A 23,717-nucleotide genomic window follows, 5' to 3' on the forward strand; every position below is an offset into this window, starting at 1 on the left:
TAGCCAAGACTACACAAGAATTAGTCTTAACGAAAAAGAATAAACACGGCTTCTGCAAAGGCAAGTCCTCTCTTACGAACATTTTAGCATTTGTGGGGAGTGTGTCAGGCATATGGACAGGTGTGAGCCAGTGGACATTGTATACTTAAATGTTCAAATAGCTTCTGAGAGAAGCTCTCAAAGGCTCCAGAAAAAACTTATCAATCCATAGGAGGACTTGTTCTCTTATCCTATGAATGCTGACTCGTATCTCAAGTTTAGGGTGAGCAGCAAAGTGATCCAAGTTTGCAAACACCAAATTATTCAGAGAGGCAGCAAAAAGGAATTCAAGGGCTCCCTTTCGGAGCTCTCAGCAAACTGAGTGAATTGGGCAATAAATTGGCAGGTATTGTAGAATGCATTGACTTATTATATCTTACCTGACATCTTAACTGTGTCTTCAATGTTCTATTATGACTGACAGTTAGCATTACTAAATGTATCCACATAATGCATCAAATGATTTCAATCCTGTTTTGGATGGCCCAGCTTTTATGATATTGGCAGTCACTGCAATAGCTTTTAGAAATTCAGAACAGGCCAGTCCTAGAGTTCTACACATCAGATTTCCATTGAGAAGAATGCAAATCAGATCTATAGCCCCGTAATCTAGCCAACATGGCACAGCATGAGAGAAGATCTTCCTACAGTTTGGCCTGAAAGACGTATTTTCCCCCATTAAGAATGTAAAAAGAGCCTTCTGGATCAGGCCAGTGGCTCATCTCACCCAGCTGCATCATGTAGCAGGATCCGAGTGCAAGGGCCTTCTCCCTTCCTGTGGTTTCCTGCAATTTGCTTATAACTTTCAACCATGGAGGCAGAGCATAGCCATTATGGGTAGGTAATAGCCAACAATAGCCTAATCCTTCATGGATTTGTCTAATCCTCTTGTAAAGCTATCCAAGTTGGTGGCCATCACTGCCTCCTGTGGGAGCAAATTCCAAAGTTTAACTATGTGCTGCATTTTTATTTTGTCTCTTCTGCATCCTCCAATGTCCAGCTTCATTGGATGTCCATGAATTCTAATGTTATGAGAGAGAGGAAAACCTTCCCCTATCTACTTTCTCCACCCCAGGCATAATTTTATATACCTCTACTTCTTAATTGCCTTTCCTCTAAACTAAAATGCCCAAATGCTGCCACCTCTCCTCACAGGGGAGCTGTTCCACCCCCTTGAACAGTTTTCTCACTCAGTTAAGTCAGAGCACTTTGAAGATTGTAGGATGCTTGCATTTCCTCACATTTTCAGGGCTAAACCCAAAGTTAGTCAACAGGTAGGCTGATTGGGGTTTTATGGGAAAGCAGCAGGTAAGTCACATTGTGCCAGAGTTGCACTAAGTACTCCAAAGCCTTGGTCTCAAATAGCAGGGACAGTCTATGCATTACATGGAGGACTTCCTGATCCTGAATGGGGTAACTGCCCCTGAAGGAGCACATGTCCATGGAGGTGCGGGTTAAATCTGTGTCCAGGGCAGCTGTTTACCAGCTCCATCTGGTACGCAGGCTGAGAGTGGTGCATGCTCTAGTTATCTCCTGCTTGGACTACTGCAATGCGCTCTACGTGGGGCTACCTTTGAAGGTGACTCAGAAACTGCAATTAATCCAGAATGCGGCAGCTAGACTGGTGACTGGGAGTGGCTGCCGAGAACACTGGTCCTGAAAGATCCTCATTGGCTCCCAGTACGCTTCCAAGCACAATTCAAAGTGTTGGTGCTGACCTCTAAAGCCCTAAACGGCCTCGGTCCTGTATACCTGAAGGAGCATCTCCACCCCCATCATCCAGCCCGGACACTGAGGTCCAGCGCCGAGAGCCTTCTGGCAGTTCCCTCAGTGCGAGAAGTGAGGTTACAGGGAACCAGGCAGAGGGCCTTCTCGGTAGTGGCGCCCGCCCTGTGGAACGGCCTCCCAGCAGATGTCAAGGAAATAAACAACTATTTTACTTTTAAAAGACAACTGAAGGTGGCCCTATGTTTTAATGTGTGATGCTGTATTGTTTTTAATATTCAGTTGGAAGCCGCCCAGAGTGGTTACGGAAACTCAGCCAAATGGGCGGGATATAAATAATAAATTATTATACATAACATTTCACTTTACATATGGCTCCATTCTTCATCCCACCCCCAGGTGGGGCTGGCAAGAGTGAGGCCTAAAAAGGGCTTAAGACATAGCATTACTGGGAGAGGTAGAACAGGAATCTGGTCCACCCCATTCTCCAGCATTACAAACCTGGGGCCACATAAAACCCTCAAAACAAAGCAAAGAGCCAACCTAAAAGTTAGGTCTACCTACACTATGTTACAAATGAATTCTAACTTTTTTCATTCTTATATTCAAGTTTGAAGCCAAGGCTGTTTTCATAGTCTCCTAAAAATAAAAGTCTATTAGTGATGCTGTCAGCATCTGAAATTAATGGGCTTGGAACAAAAGATTATCTATCTTGTAATGCCCAGCTGTATTCTGAGGAAAGCATCCTTACCCTGAAATTCTTCTTCTTACTCAAAATGGAAAGTCAATATTGTTTTGGCCTTGTGCCAATCTGCACTTGCATGATCTGCATATCTATCAGGCTAGGTGCTCCATGAGCTAGTAGTAGCTGCTGGTGAAAGCTCAGAAGCTTATTTTAAGCACTCACTGCTCAAGTGTTGGGAGTGTGTGTGGGTAAATTACAAATTAGTTTTGCTCTGAGCCATTTGGTCAAGCATTTCTAAGCAGAAAAGTTAGCTCTACCCCCAAGAGATTATAGCATGAAAATGTGATCATACCAGTGCTAGTAAGTAAATATATATATTAAAAAAGGCAAAAACTAATTGACTAGCAACAAAAGCACTATATTTTTAAGAAGTTGCTGTTTTTTGTTTTTGAAAATGAAGGCAAAGAAGAGTTTTCTATTACATGGTCCTTACTCATGGGGAAAGCTGCTTGTTTGAAACACTGTTCACAGAAAGCTTTTTCATTCCCAGACAAGAAATTCCACAGATGTTCACTGTGATATGAAACAGGATCGTGGGGATTATAAAAATGTTGCAATCAGTTCTTAGCAAGGGCAGAAGAGACTCTACTCTACCCACTTTCCAAGTAGCTATATTCTGTGCCAAATGGGATGAGTGAGAGGACTCCTCTCCACCCAAGATACTCTGCACAGGTTCCAAGGAAGCTGTAGACAAACACAGAACATAGTTATGTACTATTCAAAGCCCACACACACAAATGGTAAATGCATTCCTACCACTCCTAGCATTTACGGTACTTTCCCTTATGCCCAGGACTAGACAAAGATGCAGGAATCTAACAATGCCTACAAAAGGTATAGAATCTGTAGGGGTGGGGAGATGAGCCATAACATATTTGCCCAAGGTTGGCATCTAAAAATATATAAAGCTCAAACTGGCTTAGGAATTTGAAATATATTTTTCCAGCATTGCCTATAACGCTTTGGTCATTTAAAAGAACGGCCATTCCAACACATGCACTTACAAAATAAGAGTACTTAAAACCGTATTTTCTTTTCTTCTACAAGTTTAGTTAAGAGCATGTTTCTGCAATTTCTTTAATTCTACACATACTCTGGTTTTTCTTCAGGTTTTACACTTTTCACACTTTAATTATACACTTGTGGTTTCAATGTATTCAGTATGACTTCAACATTAGTATCTTACAAAAGCTGCTCAGTCTGGTAGAGTTTAAAAAGAAGTTAAAGCTATGAGGGAGACAACCAAATGATTGCTAATCTTTATTAATGACTTTTAAATTCCTTTTTCAAATTAACTTACCTTATCTTTTACAGGTCTAGCCCTATGGCCCCATTCTTAGCAGATCAGGCTGCTTCTAAGTTAACACATGTTCCAAGTAGTCTATTAAGTTATGTATTTAGAAGTACTGCATCTAGGAAAATTATTTTGCCACTGTAAGACTTGAAGTTAAAAAACATGGTGAAAACTCTGCACTAAAAGTTACAGTTCAACATCTCCTGCAGCTTCTCATCCTACAAGACAAATCTGTTACAATTATTTTAATGTCAAAGTCATCAACCCATGGCATTTACTACCGCAATCAATAGAAAACAAGTCTGATTACATTATCAATTATTCTGAGATAACCCCTGAACTTGCCTTCATCTCTTGAAGATGTAAACAAATCAGAGGTTAAAAGAGAATTGAAGAGTCAACAACCCATCTCTCTCATTTATCATAAGACGGATGCCACAGGTGATGCATGACTTTCACAGTTCCACAAGCCCAAGCCTAGATTGCTACCAAGGGTCTGTGGCTCAGAAGTGTGAAATTATTTCTTGTGTACAAATGAGGTTCTTGGGTGATGAGTCCTAGGACAGTGACCGAAGTTGGACACATTTGTGTAAATATACCCACATGCAATGCTCAGATGCTGTGCTTGGTTTTCCTATTTTAAGGCAAAGTTTTCACATAGAATCACTCTTCCTTGGATGAAAAGCTCTAGTTAAAATGATCTTCACTTGCTGTTTGGGGAAATATGAAGACGGAGAGCCATTACACAGTTTAGCACAACTTCCAATATATCTGGATGCCAAGAATAAGTCTAAGAAATGATAAGTCTAGTAACACTGCTTCGGGAGACTTGTTAGCCAACTTCCCCCTAACACAGATACATTTCCCAAGAAAGATAGTATTATGCTGTTTCTGGATAAAAAGGATGATTAGTCACCAAACCACAAACCTAACCTCAAGATGCAGCATAGCACCACTGCAATAGAACAGAGTGAATAGCTATGCAAGTTATCATTAACATCTTAAAGTTGCATACAAACCTGCACTTGTGCAAAGGGCGATGCCTGTGCAGTGGTGGATATTTCCCATATATGTACAACAATGCAGTTGCAAAACAATTCTCAACAAGACAAATGTATTTGCAAAACAAAGCACTTTTCAAGAAAGAGAGGGGAAGTGTGTAGGCAGTAGAGAGGATTTGGAAGTAGCTAGGTTTGAAGATCAAAAGGCAGCCTGATTTAGCTTCTGGTAAAAGCTGCCAATATAGGCACACAAGTTCAGTGGGAGAAATTCACAGTCAGTTTGTTTCAAATAACTGCAGTAACTGCAAGTAACAAGAAAGCAAAGGTTTCTGCCCAAGCAAAGTAGGGACAGTCAGCAAAGTGCAGATATCAGAAGTTCACAGAACGTAGCGCAGATTGTGCTCTCCCCCCCTTCCCCAAGCTCAAGGGCAGTTTGCAGCAGCACCTTGAACAGAAAACCTTGCAGGTCTCGTCGTCTGAACACACTTGCATAACTGAAGTATCACTTCTTTAACCAGGTGAACACAACCCTAACAAGGTAAGACATTACACATGTTTTTTACTTGACAAGTCAACACTCCTTTTCCTGTTTAAAGCCTTTTATACATAGTGCAATCCAAGCTTCAAGCATCTTAAGTCCTACCACAAAGTACATCCTAGAACAGCCAACATTGAAACCAGACATGCATAGCCATCAGAACTAGTTATTTTCAAAGCTTGCTCATGAATAATATTTGGTTGAAGTCACAAGGTCCTATCATTGCCAATATTCAAGCTGATATGCTACAACTCTGCCAAAAGCCAGTAGCCAAGTCTCACATTTCTGTTCTCCTTGATCTGATCAGATCAACACCGCACAGGTAGAAGCACCGCTACCAACAGAGAAGCAGAACACTGCAGTACTCCAAGGCAGCAGCATGCCTCTAGCTTCCTTACCGTAGCAGTGTTTTATCTCAGACATCATTAATCGTCCTGCCTCCCAGCTACACAATACTGATTATGTCGGGGGGGGGTTGGGGGGGAGATGGTTTGCTGTGCATGTATAACAGATCCCAGCACTTCTGCAGCCTGACATATTTTTTTACCACTACTCAGCAAAATGCATCCAACCTGGACAGCAGCAAAGCCATTAGCCCAGTGGCAAAACACACACAGCTCCGACCATTAATCTAACGCTGCCCAACTGTCAACCATCCCCAAGATGCACTTAAATAAGAGTAGCGTTTGTTTAGCAGATTCCCACCCCGAAGCCCATTTCAGGGCAAGAAGTACAATCAGCTAGCACAGTGAATATAAGAGCGGTATTGCTTTGAGGTCCATTTAGTCGCCACAGCAAATAGCGATAGCAGCTACCAAGTACTGGGATGCCCATAGCCCTATACACAAGGTTGTGTGTGCATGCAACAGAGAAAGGTGCACAAAGAGAAAAGAATATACGGCAGGGTGTACGGCACACCCATGGCTTTTGCCACCCCAAGGGCAGGACGCCTCTGAACTCAAGTGCCCAAGGGCACATTCCTACCCCACAGGCAGAGAAGCACATCGCCTACCCCACAGGTGAAGACATTTCATCTTTCCCCTTTCTAATTACACTAGCCAGTCCCCTTCCTCACTAGGAACTACTGGCAGGAATCCCCTATAAAACAGAGAAAGGGGGTGGGAGAGATGGGTGGATTAAAAAGAGAAAGTGTGCATATGTTGGGGGGGGGGTTGCAAGTACGTACTCCCTTTCAGAACTGCTGAAGGGGGAGGGAGATAGAGCTATGGGGAAGGTACTGATCCGGAGTATGGGAAGCGAGGGGGCACAGAGAGAGGCCCCGCAGTGACAGGAGGAGGAGGAGAGGGGTGGAGGGAGGAGGCGGAGGTTGCGGCGGAGACGAAGGGGCCTCCGCCGGGCCAGCAAAGCAACCACCCCCCGCCCCAGGAAGCGCCGGCTCTTACCGAGTGGTTCACCCCCCACATGAGGACGCTGAGCAGCGGGTCGCTGGCCCGGAAGAGCTTGACTTTCTGGGCCACGAAATGCTTCTTCTTGGTCTTGGTCTTGCTGGCCATAACGGACACGATGTTGCCCGGGGCCGCCATGGGAGACGCCGAGGAAGCAGACGCGAGAGGAGCAGGGCAGAGAAGGAGGGACGGCGATGCTCCCGCCGCCGACACAGGAGGAGGTGGAGCAGGGACCGGCAGGGCCGGGAGGAGAGACGGAGCGCGGCTGGGGCTGCGCGGCGGGCGCTAGCGCGGTTGCGGCAGGAGGGAAGCGGCGGGCTCGTCCCTGGCGCTGCTGCTGCTGGTGCCGCAGCTGCTGCTGCTGCTGCTGCTGCTACCGCCGCGAGACGCTGCCAAGTGCATCCTGGCCGGGCCGCCTGCGCCGCCGCCGCTCGCTGAAATGGCCCCGCGCGCCGCCTCCGCCTCCTCAGGCCACGCCCTCTACCCTCCTACGGGGGGGGAGAGGCCGCCGCCGCCACTGCCTCCAGCCCACTCCTTTGGCCCCGCCCACAGAGGCATCGCGCTCCCAGCGGCGGAGTTGTGAGGCGAGGTTGCGGCCGAGCCAAGGCTTCATGCCTACTAAGGAGCATGCGCGGCACTTCTGGGCATGCGCGGCGGCTGAATGTGAAGCAGCCTTTCCCCCTTTTTCACCAACTCTTTCCCCCCCTTTTGCCCGACGCCTCGTTCCGAGCGTCCTTCTGCTAACTTGAGACAAGTTGGTTGGATTGTAGGTGGCGGGACAGTGACTGGTTAAAGTCCCACCTGAAGAGCAATGGAAAACCGGTGTTGGTTGGTGGGTTCTCCCGGTTTTTAAATTGTTCTGACTACACGTTTTGCTGTTGTAAACTGATTTCGAGATTTTGTTTTCATGGGAGATAGGTCTGGGTCCAGGGAAATGATCGGATAAATGGTCTTCTGCTCCTCGTCCCGATTATCACATCAAGTAGATTAGATAAATGAAATTTTAAGTTGTTTGAAAACTGTTTTCAATATTGTGTTATAATATGGTTACCAGATTTTTTTCAATGAATCTGGGGACCCCCCTTTTTTTTTTTAAGCTGAGTAGCAATGGAGTCAGTAGTGGGGATGGTGAGGCAAAAGACCCTGGGCCCAAGCTCACATGCATATTGTATAAAGGTGCAAAGCCCTTCTTTCACACCCTGTGAAACATAAATGCGCAGAGTTTTTAAAAACCTGGGCAACGGCTACCCACCCACAACTTCCGAGCCTCCCCCAATCAGTCAAAACAAAGGGGGAAGGGGGCAGGAGATCTGTACCGCCGGACATCCCCGGTTCCCCTTCGGCAGTGGTGGCGGCAGCGGCAGTCAGCAGCCCGGAGCCAGCCTGGTAGCGCAGTTGACTCTGACTGGCTTCAGGAGCTTCTCGCTGCTATGGCGCCCACCATTTTTCTTCGCCGGAACATCATATGGTGGACTTCCGATGAGGAAAAATTGCAGGCGCCATGACAGCGAGCAGCTCCTGAAATCAGACAGAGCCAACTGCGCTACTAGGCTGGCTCCGGGCCGCTGAGGCTGCCACTGCCACATTTCCTGGGGACAGATTTGCAAATCGGGGGACATTCCAGGGACGGAATTTGTCTGGTGACAGATTTGCAAATCCGAGTGAAGGGCAGGTGGGTACGTATGTAAGTAATGTGAGCACATTAAAAATCTCATTAAAATGCCCTTAAAAATATTAAGTTGCAATCTAACCCTATCCTGGAGAAACCTTAACATATAACAGTTATTTTTATTGCATGGAAATGGAGGCTCTTCTTTTTGAATTACAGCCTATCCTGTTCTGCACACTGGATAGAACAAAATTGGACCTTGAGGCTTTGCTGCCAGAAGCAGAGAAGCAACTGGTGCCTCCTGCCTCCCATGTACCCAAGGCCAGTCAAGTTCTTTTTGGCATCTGATGCAACAAATCTCACAGATGTTTGACAAGAAAAATACAATAATAATAAATTATATAACTATCACTTTACTGCCCTCTCGTGACACTCAAAATCAGTTCCCTGAGGCAGCTGCTATGCCTAATAGAAGAGTTGGCTAAAGCAAAGATAACATTGATACTAAATTTCACTGCGCCAGCAGAATGAGATGCTACACTGTTGTAATGAATTTATATTAGAGTTGCAACACAAGTGCTGCTAGCATGCTCTCTGCACTGGTGGGATTCCCCCAATGCAAGGGGGAAATTTTGCAAGGTGGGTGTAGTGGGGAAAGGGCCACATTTATTTAGTTCAAGTCTCATGCTGGCTTGAGTCAGGGCCAAACTACGGTACTTCTGAGGTTAATTATGTGGATGCAATTAATGCACAGGTCTTTTGAGCCCAGAGACCACTAGGAAGATTAGCTCTTTATCTCACCTCTTTGAAAATGCTGCCTGCATTTTAGGGCAGTGATGGCTAACCTGTGATGTTGTTGGGATCACAACTCTCACCATTCCCAACTACTAGCCATGTTGGCTGGGGCTTATGGGAGTTGGAGTCCAACAACATCTGGAGGACCACAAGTTCCCCATCCCTGCTTTAAGCTTCTCTTCATGCCAGTGGGAGCTTCCTTTGAAATGCAAAGAGCAGCTTCAGAAAGGAGATTTTTCTTGTGACTGGCAAGGAGAGTCACATTTCTTTGGCCCTCACCCTGTGTTGATGGTGTGATCTGTTACATCTGTGAAACCGGTGTTGTAAGTAAAGACACTCCCACTGGAGTCAAGGAATGGGGTGCAGAAGGAAGATGAACTGCTGACCTTAGCCCCAAGCTACTTTTCTTTGCATGGAGAGAAATGTGTGGGTATCTTGCATCTCTGATGGCCCCAGTGCTCAGCAATGACACCAGCAGGTAAATGCACATAATGTAACCAAACTTGCCCTCAACCATTGTGGAGATCATTTTGCACTCGTTCAGGTTACTGAACATATAAGAGCATATAAGGAAGCAAACAGAAACATTAGATCAAGATTTGAAAAAGGGGGAAAAAGTAGCATGCATAGAGAAAGCTCCACCTGCTGCAGCAGTAGTGCCAGATAAGGAACTGAAACAGGCACCACCTCATAGAAGAAACTTTATCCCAGGTTTGGAGCAACTGTGGTTGGCTTTTAGCAACGCCAACGTCCTTGTGGGAAGAAATACCAATCAGCATGCCGGTCTGAGTCACTAAATTTGGTCTGTGAACATCTAGCAGGCTGAATCAGTGCACTGGTTACCTACAAGAGCACTCAAGGACCCCAAAACGAGGCTGCCCTTTGTTTAACTGGGTTGTTCACAGTTATGGCTGCATGTTGCTTGGCTCTTCCCACTGGATAAAAGCATAAGAAACCCGTAACACTTGCTAGGGTCTTCATCATTGCATCACCTTTGCATTCCGTCCTGAAGAACTCCTTATTTGGCTAGGTCACTGCACTTTCCCATGTTAAAAATGAGCTCCCACATCCCGGCCTCAGATTTTGCTTGGCCTCTGATGCTGGTGCTAGTTTTCTTGCTCTTTGTCTTGAGAATGCAGCGCCAGCTTCTCAGTTTGGGGCTTATGCCAGAAAAGCATTTTTCATCTTGAGGAATCTTTATATTGTTCATCAGAGATGTTCTTCCCACACCTAATGCATTCCAGGCCATGCCTGTTTTTAGTTACTATTGTTTCTTGTTACAAATTCCCTTCTTTTAGAAATCTGCTATGGCTGCATATCCTATATGTTACTAGGAAGTAAATGCCATTGAAATCAGTGGCACATACTTTCAAGTAAACATGGTTAGGATGTGGGTGTGTGGCTTTGTACACACTCCTGTTTATGCTACATCCAGTGCATTCCCACTACTGGTTTGGGAAGCGATGTACACATTCCATTAGCCACAATCAATGTCTATCCTGCTGTTTCTGATGAAATGCTGCATTTTGATGCATTTTTCGTCTTCAACCAGCTTCAATCCAAATTGATAAAAAGAATGACCTAGCCGCATTTTAAGTTAGCACAGCATGCACAGCCCTATGTGTGTGCTTTACTGTCTATGGAAACTAAAGCAGCATTTTTAATTCCTCCAATTTGTTTACAAATCAGAGAATAAGGACAGCACATGGCTATTTTTAAGCTAGTACCTCTACAGTGCCATCTTAGGCTCAGAAAGTATTGTGCTACCTTTGCAGAAGTTTGAGTTTGAATGTGACACACCCTGCCTGAAACCCTGTTTGGCGATGAAGCTAACTAGGAGATTTGGGCCTGATCAGTGTGCATAGGATTGCATGGGTCAGTGTCCAAGAATATTCTTCAGCAGAATATTATGTTTGAGCCTAATTCTCTTTGAAATGAGGATCTTGCATCTGCAGCAAGTAAAAGTACAGTGTTGGAAACCCCTGCTGCTATTTTGCATGTGCATACTTCTTGTGTGGTTTTCCCCACCCCATCCCTTCCTACATTTGCAGATGATGTTGCTGCCAACACTTCCTCTGCAAGCTAGTAATAGGTCAGCTGTCAGGGTTTGCAAACTGCAGAGGAAGTACATTTTTGTTGCTGAAGAAACTGCCGAGTCAATGCAACTGGCAGCTCTATGATGTCTTTTGTCCTACAGCGATGCACACTACCTACGACACTGAGAAGGTGACAGTGATGGCATTACCCTATATATGTATATACCAAGAAACATGCCCCATTAAGTTAAAAAGGACTTACTCCCACATCTATGGGCACATTTACACATGTGAACTCTGGGAGATGTGGTTTATCTTTATGGGGGAAAGCTGCAGTGAGTCTCAGACTCACACATACCTCCTCCACCACCACCGCCTCCATTTTGGCTGCGATAAGGAGATTGCAAGCTTCCACTCCTGTTTTAGATTAACCACAGATTAGCATGTTGTTCTAACCCCAAACTGTGGCTAATCTTAATTATAGTGAGCTCGAACAAGCCAACTTCAAAACATGAGTAATGAATCTGGCTTGTTTTCACTAACCATAGTTAAGAGTAACCACAGTATAAGTTTAGGGTAACATTCAAAACTGTGGTTTATCTAAAACAGAAGCAAAAGGTTCCAATCGCCTCCTTGCAGCCATGCTGGAGAACACATGCGCATTCAAGATTCACTGAAGCTTGGTCTTGTAAGGTTAAGCCACAGTTTAGTGTTGTATCTGAATTCAGCCGGTGGGGCTTAGATGTGAAGGTGGCAGTTTTACCCTGATCCATTGAGAAATGTGGGCATGAATGTGGGCATAAAGAATGCCCACACTCAGTGTTTACTTCCCTAGAATACTCTTTCCAGGTGCCTTTCTTCTTTGTCCAGTGGTTAAAAAAAAGAGAGGGTGAGAGGTAGAAATTTTTAATTTAGACAGTCCCCTCCTTCCTTTGGTAGTGAATGATCCACAATAAGGAGTGATATTTTTGTTGTTGTTTTAGGAATCAAGCATATTAATTTCTCTACTTTGCGGGAGTAGTTGTTCCTCTTTGCTAAGTGTTGTTTCTCACAATACTTTTTAAATACAAAGGTGAGAATTCACACTGGTGAATCATAATATCTGTGTCTGAAGACACCTGTGAAAGTAATATCATGAAAATAAAGCATGCAAATTGCTTGCAAAAAAAGGCTTGTGAATTATATGGTGGCATAGAGAAGTATGCATTTGCATAATAAGCCCACTCACCATTTTTTGTTCAAGATGTACAACCTGCCTCAGAGAACTGAGCTCAGGAAGCATCACATTCTTCCTGTTTCTGATAGATGCTGGCTGTCATAGTAGCCAACTTCTAGATGCCAAGGTCCTTGCCCCCCCCCCCATATTTAAGGAGGCTAGCACCCTGAAGTTGATAGACATTGCCATTCAAATGGTGTTCCTTCTCCATTACTCCAGTATACCTGAAGGAGCGTCTCCACCTCCATCGTTCTGCCTGGACACTGAGGTCCAGCGCCGAGGGCCTTCTGGCAGTTCCCTTGCTGTGAGAAGCCAAGTTACAGGGAACCAGGCAGAGGGCCTTCTCAGTAGTGGCACCCACCCTGTGGAACACCCTCCCATCAGATGTCAAAGAGAAAAATAACTACCAAACTTTTAGAAGACATCTTAAGGCAGCCCTGTTTAGGGAAGCTTTTAATGTTTAATAGGTTATTGTATTTTAGTGTTTTGCTGGAAGCCACCCAGAGTGGCTGGGGAAACCCAGCCAGACGGGCGGGGTATAAAGAATAAATTACTATATTATTATTATTATTATTATTATTATTATTATTATTATTATTCCATTGCCAGAAAGCCATATTTGTAGTGTTGGAAGTTACGTGACGCCCATGATGCACTCCTAGCAGCTGCAAAGTATACATTGCAGAAATACACAAATACAAGGAAGAAACAGACCCATGCACAGTTGGCTCTCTATTCTTGCTATGTTACTGTTGGTTTTTATTTGTTTCTGAACTTGGTATTTCTTTTTGAGATGAAAGGCAGTGTAAGAATTCTAATAACATAATGATCTTAATTTATAATGCTGGTGCTGGTGATGTCTCAGAGGAACGAGGCCAAGATAAGAGTTGACAGGACACAGCAACTATGGGAAGGAATGAGAGACAGAATACACAGCATGGAAAATAATAATAAGAAGAGGAAGGCCGAGGGTGTTTCATTCCCTTCTTTCACACCTACTGTATGACAAGGAAATTGCTATGCAGAGTTACACAATCAGTGAGCACAAAAGAGGCAAGGATCAGCCAAAACAAATGACTCACTTCACAAAAATACCCACATTAGCATCATCTCGTAAAGCCAGTCCCCAAACTCTTGATCAAATAGTCAAGTGTCTCCACACTACTGCATCCAAGTAACTCACCTTGGCAGATGGAAAAAACAGGATTTGGTAAGGACCTCTTTCCTTATTCTAAATTAAAAGGCTAGGGTAGCTGGTTTTCATCATTGTAAGGCTAATCTGGTTAAGAGTGGTTAAACAGGGGGTGCATGCATGTGTGTGTGTGTGTGTGTGTGTGTGTGTGATGAATGGCTATGCTGTCTCTAATTTTTTGTTATTAATGCTCTGAGGCATCTCAAAGTGATTTAAAGTACAATAAAAACTTGTATAAAAACACTTATAAAACAGTTAAACAATTGCATATATAAAATCATTTTTTTAACAAAAGTCAACTACATATAAAACTATTTAAAAACTGCCAAATAGAATCAATTTAAAATCTGAAATAGGTACCAGCATGGGTAACTAATTGTTATGCATAATTTCTTACTACAAGTCTGTGCTTCTGGTATTGTGTTTTTTCTTTGGGGGGGGGGAGTAATGCTCCTATCCTCATTCCCAAGATTACTTATTTTTATTGCTTTTTATTATTGATTGATTGATTGATTGATTGATTGATTGCTCCAGCAGGCATTTGAACTGAAGTCTTCTTTTATAATTCTAATGGGATTGTTATCTTTTTGGTATTTTATTTCTTGTGCACCATTTAAAAGACACTTGCAACCAAGTGGCAAACAAATTGTTTAAACAAGCAAATAAAATCGCCGCATCGAGGAAGTTATCACCATAGGCACCAGATGAATATTATTTGTGATATAATTAGGACCTGTGCCTCCTAGATCTTAGGTTATTATTTCCATGTTTTGATTTTTTTAGAAACTGTGTGCTCCTCTGCTATACAACCGCAGCATGAGAGCACTCAGCCATGCCCTATTTTAAAGCAAACAAAAATAAACAATGCAAACCACAACATGGGCCTCCTGTGCACATATCTCATTTTAAAAACTAAACTAAACTTAAAGTTTGAAGGTGATGTGCTCCTTCAGTAATGTACACATCTGACTGGGGAAAAAACTTTTTTTTTTTTTTTTGTCTTGAACACACTCATAGCTATCTTCTTGTCACAAGGCTACCCATGTTTCCATCCTTCTCCCTTTTACAATGTGCTGCTTGGGACTTATGGGAGAAATTTCACAAAGCCTCATGTGCACTTGACCTCATCTTAGGATCTATCATCCTGATCCTAAACATATTACTTGAAAACATGTAAGACTAGAATAAATTCTTGCAGTCAGTACAATTCTCCCTGCCTGTCCGTGGCTCTATGCAGATGGGATGGGGACCTAGATTGTCATCGTCCCCCCACTCCAATACATATTCAGCACTCTCATTGCCCATGCTAGCTCCCAGGCAAGCCCTGATACAAACCAATACCTTCTGCCTCTGATAGTTTGGGAAATGTTTTGAAGTTCCTCCACAACACACAAAAACACACACTACTCAATTTATTTCTGTGATGAGGGACTTGTGGTCCTCCCATCATCACCTGACCATTGGCCATTCTGTCTGGGGTTGATGGAGGCTGAGTCCAAAGACATCAGGAGGGCCACAAAACATTTCCCAACCCTCAACTATGGTCAAGACTAGGTATGGGACAGAAATTCAATTCAGGTCCAATTTGAAGCCAAATCTATCACTTCTGCACTTTCTGAAACAGTATGCAAATCAAACATGCAATTTGCACTTATTTGAGATTTGTTATGCAGTTCACCAACCAACCCATGTTTAAAAAATGTGTATAGTAGGGGAATGTTTGCATAAAAATGAATGTATTGGTTAAAATAGCATATGCAAATGCATTATATTAAGGAAATTGCTTACATGAATGTGTACATTTGTCAAAACTGCATTTGAAAATGTATTTATTAGGGAAATATGCACTAAATGGTGATGGATTTTCATTAGGGTGTTTTTTAAAAAAAAAATCAAATTGCTGCAAACTGTGGATAACTGAATTTATAACTGGAAAAAGGAGAAACTAAGAGAGCCAAAATTGACAAATCCTTTCACCCCAAGTCAAGAACTGGCATTGAGAATTTTTCCTCATTAAGACTCACTATCATCACTATTCTATTTTCTCTCTCCACCTACCATTTTATATCTTATCTTTTTCTTTTAAGACTCATCTTCCATTCTGCCTTTTCTTCTTTACCCCTTGTAAGTTTCTTAATCTATTCTTTCCAATCTACCTCCCCGTCAGATTCATCTACTCGATTTATTTTTATCACCGATATACTTTATGTTCCTCCTCATGTGGGAATTGGCATTTGATTTTCCACACACCAATAAATAATAGCTGCTATTTTCACACCAACCTTCTTGTGCACTGGGGACAACCCCAGATCCTCTCCAGCTAATTAATCTCCCTCTGACAATAATAGCACAGGGCCTGAGTCACTGCTGTGTTGCTGGTGATTCACAGAAAGGCAATGCTACTGCAAACCAAAGAATCATTACAGCGAATCAGTTCCATATCAGTCAATGGACATAGAGACATCAGCTTCAGGTGCCAGAACTGAATGGGAAGCTGAATGCTAGCTTCTTTTTGTTAATGCATAAGTTAAAGAGTGGCCCATAGTAGCTTGGAATCATTCCTGCCCTTTGCTTACTGTTATTTAGCCTGGTCTCAAGACTGTTAGAGAGTAAGTGTTTGTAGAATTATGTCCAAAAAGCCCTATCTTTTCATTTTCAAATATATCTTAATTAGACTGGGAAGATCTCAGTAGTCTCCAGTGTACAATCCATTTTCTGTGAAAATATCACCACTGTTTGTTCGGATGTGGAAAATTTAATACTAATTCTCATATGAGGAAAATAACACCCATTGTGTGTTGGTTAGTTTGGCTAGGGAGTTAGTTGGAACTCTGTGGGACTTGCTTTGGAGTAAACAGGTATAAGATCAAGCTGTTTGGTTTAAAAAGAAACACATTTGTAATCTAAAAAAATAAAATAAAAGCCTACACCTGATTCCCATCTTTGGGGAATCAAAAAGTGATTCCCAGACTTCCCCTGGGTATTCTGAAGAATAATGTAAAATAAAGATGGCCAAGCATTAAGTTTTATAACTTAATGTCAGATTGAAAAATGTTCAAGCTGCTGTATTCTAAATCCATTTACCTACAAGTTCTTAAATTAGAGAAGGGGAATGTGAGCCCCACTCCCCATGTTGTTGGACTACAACTTCCATCATCTCTGACCTTTGGCTATGCTGACTGGAGCTGATGAGAATTATAGAGACCAGCAACACCTGGAGGGACACAGGTTCCCCATCTATGTTTTAAAGAGCTCCCAGGAAGTTAAAGAGCTATTCCTATAGAATGTATTTGTTGACATCAATCTGTCTGAAGAGGCAATGGAGTGCGTCTTCAGGAGTGAAGTCAAACTGCTGGAGAATCACAGCGCCTGCTGTGGCTACAGAGACTTGTAACTCATAACTGCTGCCTCCCGCATTGTTACCAGCATAAAATGCAGCTCAGTTGTTCTTTTTTCTTAATTTGAAGCAAAGCTGGTTTATGGGGAAATGCATCAAAAACAGTATTTCATAAGAAAGAACAGGATAGATACAGTATAGATATGAATTGTGGCTAATGTCATGTGTACATTGCTACCCAAAACAGCAGTGGGAGCATGCAGGATGCAAAGTAAACAGGTGTGTATGCACAGCCTAGATAAGCCAATAACTGCAATCAAGAGAACCACAGGAGGTCATATAAAACACCATAACACCCCCTCCTGCCCTCCAAAGTCTACAGCTGAGCAATTTAAAATTAAGAGCCATTGTGGCATAGTGGTCAAAATGTCGGGCTCGGACCCTAGAGACCAAATCTCACATCAGCTAGGAAGCTCACGTGGTGACCTCAGACAGGTCACGATTTCTTAGTCTAGACTACCTCACAGGGTTGTTGTGAGGGTAGGATGGAGTGTGTGGAGAACCATGTTTGTCACCTTGAGCTCTTTGGAGGAAAGCTGGGATAGAAATCTAGTAATAAAGAAATAAATGTAGCAAGCTTTTGAGGTTTTTTTTTAATTCTTTGCTAGGCAAGATGATACACAAGGTAGGGGTAGTGGCTGGAGGATGAAAATTTTTAAAAAGCAAAAAACTCGCCGGGTGGGAAATGGCAGGGTAGATGTTACAGCCATAAGGTTTGTTTATAGATTGAGTTTTAAGACAGAAGTTGAAGGCTAACTCCTTTCTGGGTACTGAGATATGAAGAGGAACATGGAGTGTTCCTGCTATACTATTGGACTTCCAAAATGACTCCTACCTGGCAAACCTTCCAGTATTAATCCCCTAGCTTTGCCAAAAAAGGAGGCTGTCATGAGTATTGTTTTACTCTGTTCTCTGTCCCACACACATTAAACAAAAGTCTTCCGCTTCAGGTATGGGACAGGACAGAACCGAGTTGCAAACCAACCATTCACACCCACCCACCCACCTCCCCCCCCCCGCCAATATGGTGTCAGCTGTTGCAACTTCATCCCAGAATCCAAAGCGTGTAACTTGATATCTCAGCACCTGGGAGGGATTGCCTGGCAGAGTTCTGGAACACTTGAAAGTTTGCCATTTTTAAAAAACTTTTTGGTTGGTCTTAATGAATGTATTACCCAACTGTGGTCATGGAGTGCTTGTGATCATTTGGCAATTAATTTGGCCAGCAGATAACTACAGCTAAGTTTTGTTAGGAGGCTGGAAAAGTGTGGACTATATATAGATTGTGGATGAAACCCAACTGCCGGAAAACACAGCTTGAGTTTTAATCCCAGGTGTGTTGTTGCTGAGCTCTCTGAATTGCACTTGAGATGTTTACCACAATCTCAATGCCAACAACAGATGGTGGTGTAATATTCTGCTCCAGCCTGTCAATTTGTTATTCCGTTACATTTTAGAGAGAGCTTTTTATTCAGTAGAATTAGATGGACAAAAAACACCCACAAAGACAAATCTTTGTTGCCCAATTATTGTTGTGCAACCATTACAAATTATTTGAACACATCCACTTAGCTATGGCACATGAATCTCCATTGTGTTCAGCTGTTCAGACACAAGTAGGAAAGTTAGACTCAGTGGTTAAAAAGAACCATTCTGATGTGTGATATTTGATAATGCCATTCTAAGAATGCACCCGAGGAAGTAAACAATAACATATATTTTAATTTTTTAATATGCCTGCAGTGCCAATATCAAAGCATTTTACAAATTTCAATTCATTATGTTGGGATTCTCTCTACTGCTATGGATCATTCTGTGTTTGCATCAATGCAGCGTTTTGGTTGTTCAAAACAGAGTCCAAAACAATAACAACTTGCATGTTAAAAGCTTTCAGCAGTGTTATTAGGAGGGCTGCATTTTGTCATCACCTAAGGTTTCGGGTAAAGGGACGCGGGTGGTGCTGTGTCTAGGACTTGCCAATCAGAAGGTCAGCGGTTCGAATCCCCGCAATGGGATGAGCTCCCGTTGCTCAGTCCCTGCTCCTGCCAACCTAGCAGTTCAAAAGCATATCAAAGTGCAAGTAGATAAATAGGTACCGCTCCGGCGGGAAGGTAAACGGTGTTTCCTTGTGCTGCTCTGGTTCGCCAGAAGCAGCTTAGTTATGCTGGCCACATGATCCGGAAGCTGTATGCCGGCTCCCTCGGCCAATAAAGCGAGATGAGTGCCGCAACCCGAGTCAGTCACGACGACCTAATGGCCAGGGGGTCCCTTTACCTTTACCTTTAAGGTTTCAGGTGAGGTACAAAAAAGTAGCAAGATGTTGCCTATCCCAGCCTTGGTGCACTGCCCCTTCCCCTTTCTGTCACTTTTCAATGGCACTCTTTCAAATATAATGCAAAAAAGGTATGAGCAAAATACTGGTTCCTGTTTTAAATTTATTTTAAGACTGCAGAGTTGTGCCACTCGGCTCTCTGTTTTTAAACTAGTCTCTCTCTTTTTGATCCTATAGTTCCTGTATATGCTGCATTTTATTGGATTTTAAAATTGTGACTAGTTAGATTGTGACTAGAATTATTTTAGGGCAGCCAATAAATACAAAAATACATACACGAACTGCGCAGAGAAATGAAAATAAGTATCACAGCTAAAGGTTAGGCAGAAGCAACACAGCTAAGTGCCAGGGAACATCAGCCCTCCCCCAGCTTTCTGTCACCAGTGCCATTTTAAAACTCCAGTGTGTTGCCTTGGGAGGGGCAACACTGCAAAGCGGCCTAAAAATACTGCAATCAGCCAGGCTACATCTTAATAGTTTGCCCATACTTCATTCACTGCAATCAAGCAAAGTGCCCTGGGGCTGCAAGCTTGGAGACTTCTGGACCAGGGAGGGAGGTGCATCTGTTACAGATCATCTCCTCAACTGTCCACTCAGTAGCTGAAACAAGCAGATACAAACAGTTCGTATAGCATGAATAAGTACAGATTTATAGATCCAGGTATGCAAATTTATCATCTTACATGGCAGGGATAAATCATGCATGCACACTGCATCAAAATCATGAAATGGGGTGCAAGTACACGCCTCCTTGCCTGTGGCGCCCTTTGGTCTAAGGGTCACCCCTGTTCCCCTACTGCACAGCCTAAAGCAAATAGCTGCCTTGTTAGGGTAAAATAAAGATAAAGCGCTGAGAATCCTTTCTTTTTCTCTTCCATAGGAATGGGTTATACTGGAGGAAGCCTCATACAGGAAACAGCTGGTTTCACACCCTCTTGCAAACTCTGAGAAACGACTATACTTGTTTTGAGATAAAGCCAAAACACACATTGCAAATGTTTCGCCTTTGTTAATTAAAGTGGCTTCTGCATTTTCTTCTTCTTCTCCCTTCAGACAAATTTGTCCTTCTATCTACACAATGGAGATAGGGTTATTTATTCTCTTTTCATTTCATTATATTATATGCATTGGTGCAAGACAAGAAAGGCTTAAATTGCATCTGTGCAACCCTCTAGTCAATTTATCAACTTACCTGTCTTCCTTTTGCATATATCTGGCCTGGCCTGTGTAAACACTTCCGTTACTCATGTATAAGGAGGAAGTATTCTGCATTATCTTTGCAGAGCCAACAGAGGCAAAAGGCTATACAAATATTTTACATACATACAGCAGTCTTAAATTTGCCTCCATGGAATACAGCTGATAAGGTGCCATTTGATAAGATGGAAGAATGTACCTTTAAATAAATACAGAGATATAATGTGTGTGTGTTCAGTAAGAGGCACCACCTGCTGAAAACTATGGTTCAGAATGAGCCTGTTAACAATGGTTTTGACTATCTTGAAAGTTGATCAGGAACTCAACAAATGGGCTGCACAGAGACATCAGGGATCAGTCTGTCAAAGGCTGGGGAAATATCAGAGACAACTACAGTATATGTTAAAAGCAAGCATACATGTGTGTAGGGTATGTGCTTGGTGTGCCCAGACTCACTCTGACATTTCAAATAAACATGGACCCAGTCAAGTGGAGAGAGAGAGAGAGAGAGAGAGAGAGAGAGAGAGAGAGAGAGGCAGAATAAAAAGGCTGGAATGGATCTGCCTGCATCTGGAGTGATTGACTCCAGTAGAGGAGGTGAAGAAGCTTAGGGTGCAGTTTCTGTCTTCAGAAATCTGATTCCAACTTAGAGGTAGTGCTGTCTGCCTTAGAGGTCTATTGACTCCCAAAGCTACAATTCCTAGAGTGGTTTACCAATCAATGCCTCTTCCCAGGGAACTCTGGGAATTATAGTTCTGTGAGGGGAGCAGGGGTTTCCTCACAGCACCTTAAATAGACTGCAGTTCCCAGGATCCTCTGGGAAAAGTCATGATGGTTTAAAGCGAAACGCCATTGCTTTAAATGCATAGTGCAGGTGGGCCTTAGATTACTGCTGCCTGTCGGAGTTGACACTACTGGGCTAGATGAGGAAACAGTCTAACCTGGGATAAGGAAGTTTCCAATGTTTGTTATGAGGATTAATTTTACAAGTAAGGGATTCCAGGGATGGGGAAGATTAGATGAAATCTGGCCTTACAATTCTTTGTATTCCATATGTTGGGAAAAGAGTAGGAGTGTCCCTCCAGATGTGGTTGGACTATAAATCCCATCAGCTCCAGCCAGCATGGTCAACAGGGATGATGGGAGCTGTAGTACAGCAGCATCGGGGGGGGGGGCACAGGTTAGCCAACCCTGCCATGTAGCATAATGGATTTAGAACAGGCACAGGCAAACTCGGCCCTCCAGATGTTTGGGGACTACAACTCCCATCACCCCTGACCAGTGGTCCTGTTAGCTAGGGATGATGGGAGTTGTAGTCCCAAACATCTGGAGGGCCAAGTTTGCCTATGCCTGATTTAAAGGTATGATCATTGCTTCCTGCAATCCTGCAGCTGAGTAACTACCTATAATTATTTCTTCCAAAAAAGCTGTTTATGTTATAATTTTACGTCTTAGACCAAAAAGTGTCAGTGCAGTAAAAATATCACCATCCCCACTGTCAAACACAATGTAGTTTTATGCCAACAGGCTCCAACAGTGTTGCAACCAAGCTAATTTTCTCTTAATCTATTCCGTTTGCTCCCCCTAATTGTCTTTAGCTGCAGCAGCTAATGGGAATGTAAAGGAAAACACTCTCCTTTTGCTCAGCACAGAACATAAGAAAAATGAGTGGAATGGAACGGCTCTCGCTTGTTTGTGCGCAGCGCAGATGATGTAGAGAGGAAGAAAAACAGCAGCAGCCGAGCAACAGAGACAGACATTTTCATCATGGGCCAAATATGTTGGATGCTTCAAACATTCCAGTGTGAAAAATAAGTTTTGGATCAAACATTTCTCAGACCAACTGCAAAAATATTTGGTTTCCTTTTGTAAGCACGGGGGGAGTTAATACCTCTAAAAGGACGTTTATAATTCTACTCACAAAATGGCCTTTGCATTGCAAGCATATCAAATTTATCTTCTACTTGGCCTGGCATTTGCCTCCTGCAACAGATAAATCCGAGCACATCTGAAGTTAATTTTATATTGAGCGATTCCAAGCGACCAAATTGTGCTGTACACCTCAGCTATTCGTTTACACGCCAAAATGCATGCAAAGGGCTGGTTTATGCAATCGAAGTCTCTAGAAATGTTCTCCTTCCTGTGACATGGTGTCCAGGAGGGTTGGAGCTCAGTGGTGTATAGAAGGTCGCAGGTGCAATCCCTCTTGGCACCTCCGGTTTAAAAGATCAGGTAGTCATTGAGGTGGATGATCTCCACCTGAGACTCTGGAGAACCACTGCTATCCAACGTAGATAACACTGAGCTAGATAGACAAAATACTCTGATCTGGCATAGGACAGCTTCTCAATGGTGGTTGGTTCATTAGGGCAAATAAGTCACTGCCCCACTAGTCTGCCCCTTACAACCAGTACAGAAGGCAGCAGTGGCCGTAAGCTTTCTTCTTCTCCGTAGTCTCAGTGCTGCCCTTGTAGAATTCAGCAGGGAGGAGCAGGGGACAAAATTAGAATTGGCTGGTTCCATCTGTCAATTGCTTTGGCTCCAGTTACTGCTGATCTCCCTGCCTTTCTACCCAACTAGTCCTGGTGGCCACAAGCCACCGCTCCAGCTTCCTTTGGTCCTATGATAGTCCTTCTGAGATAACAACACTAGGGGAACTTTACACAGCCCAGTGCAAATGTTTTTTAGTCTGGCATTCAATCCAGACTCTGAAATATTTGAAGTGAGGTTGGGGATGGCCCTACCGTTAGGTAAAGTAAAGTGATGTGGCCATATCAGGCAGCAGATGCCGAGGGTGGGTAGGTAAGGAGAGCCAGTTGTGTGTGCCAAGAGGCATGGTGAGGAATGCTGTTGCATTGCCACTTTTGAAATAAGATTTGATGGCCCATCTGGTCACCTTCTGCACATTGCAGGGGTTGCATCTTGTCCTTTGGCTCAGGAAACAAAAATAGCTTGTAAGAGGTAGGTCTGCCAGGTCAGAAGCATCCTGAGATTTCAGGACCCAAACCTGAGACCTAAGGGCAGCCCCAGGTGATGTCATGGCAGGGGGTCCTGGCTATTCTTCCTCTGTACTACCTCCCACCACTGAGCCCTGGGAACAACAACAACAACAACAACAACAACAATTTTTATTTATAAATCTTAAAGACATACTTTAAATGTACATGAGTTTCCCCCCAAAATTCTGGGGACTAT

The 23,717-nt window shown here is 43.3% G+C and overlaps 1 protein-coding gene across 3 annotated transcripts in view; it reads right to left on the reverse strand.

The window, feature by feature from the left end:
* Positions 1 to 23,717, reverse strand: part of PIP4K2A (phosphatidylinositol-5-phosphate 4-kinase type 2 alpha) — a 190,482-nt gene that overhangs the window by 60,199 nt on the left and 106,566 nt on the right. Inside the window, exon 1 of one of the 3 annotated variants that reach the window (XM_081882618.1) lies at positions 6,746 to 7,184. The exons of the other annotated variants lie outside the window; for them this stretch is intronic. Within the exon in view, the coding sequence (XP_081738744.1) occupies positions 6,746 to 6,886 (141 nt within the window). The 5' untranslated portion in view covers positions 6,887 to 7,184. Of the gene's footprint in view, positions 1 to 6,745; positions 7,185 to 23,717 lie in introns of those variants that run through there. 3 annotated transcript variants of the gene reach the window in all.

Source organism: Podarcis melisellensis, assembly GCF_964234715.1.
Source record: "Podarcis melisellensis genome assembly, chromosome: 12".
Taxonomy (NCBI): Eukaryota; Metazoa; Chordata; class Lepidosauria; order Squamata; family Lacertidae; genus Podarcis; species Podarcis melisellensis.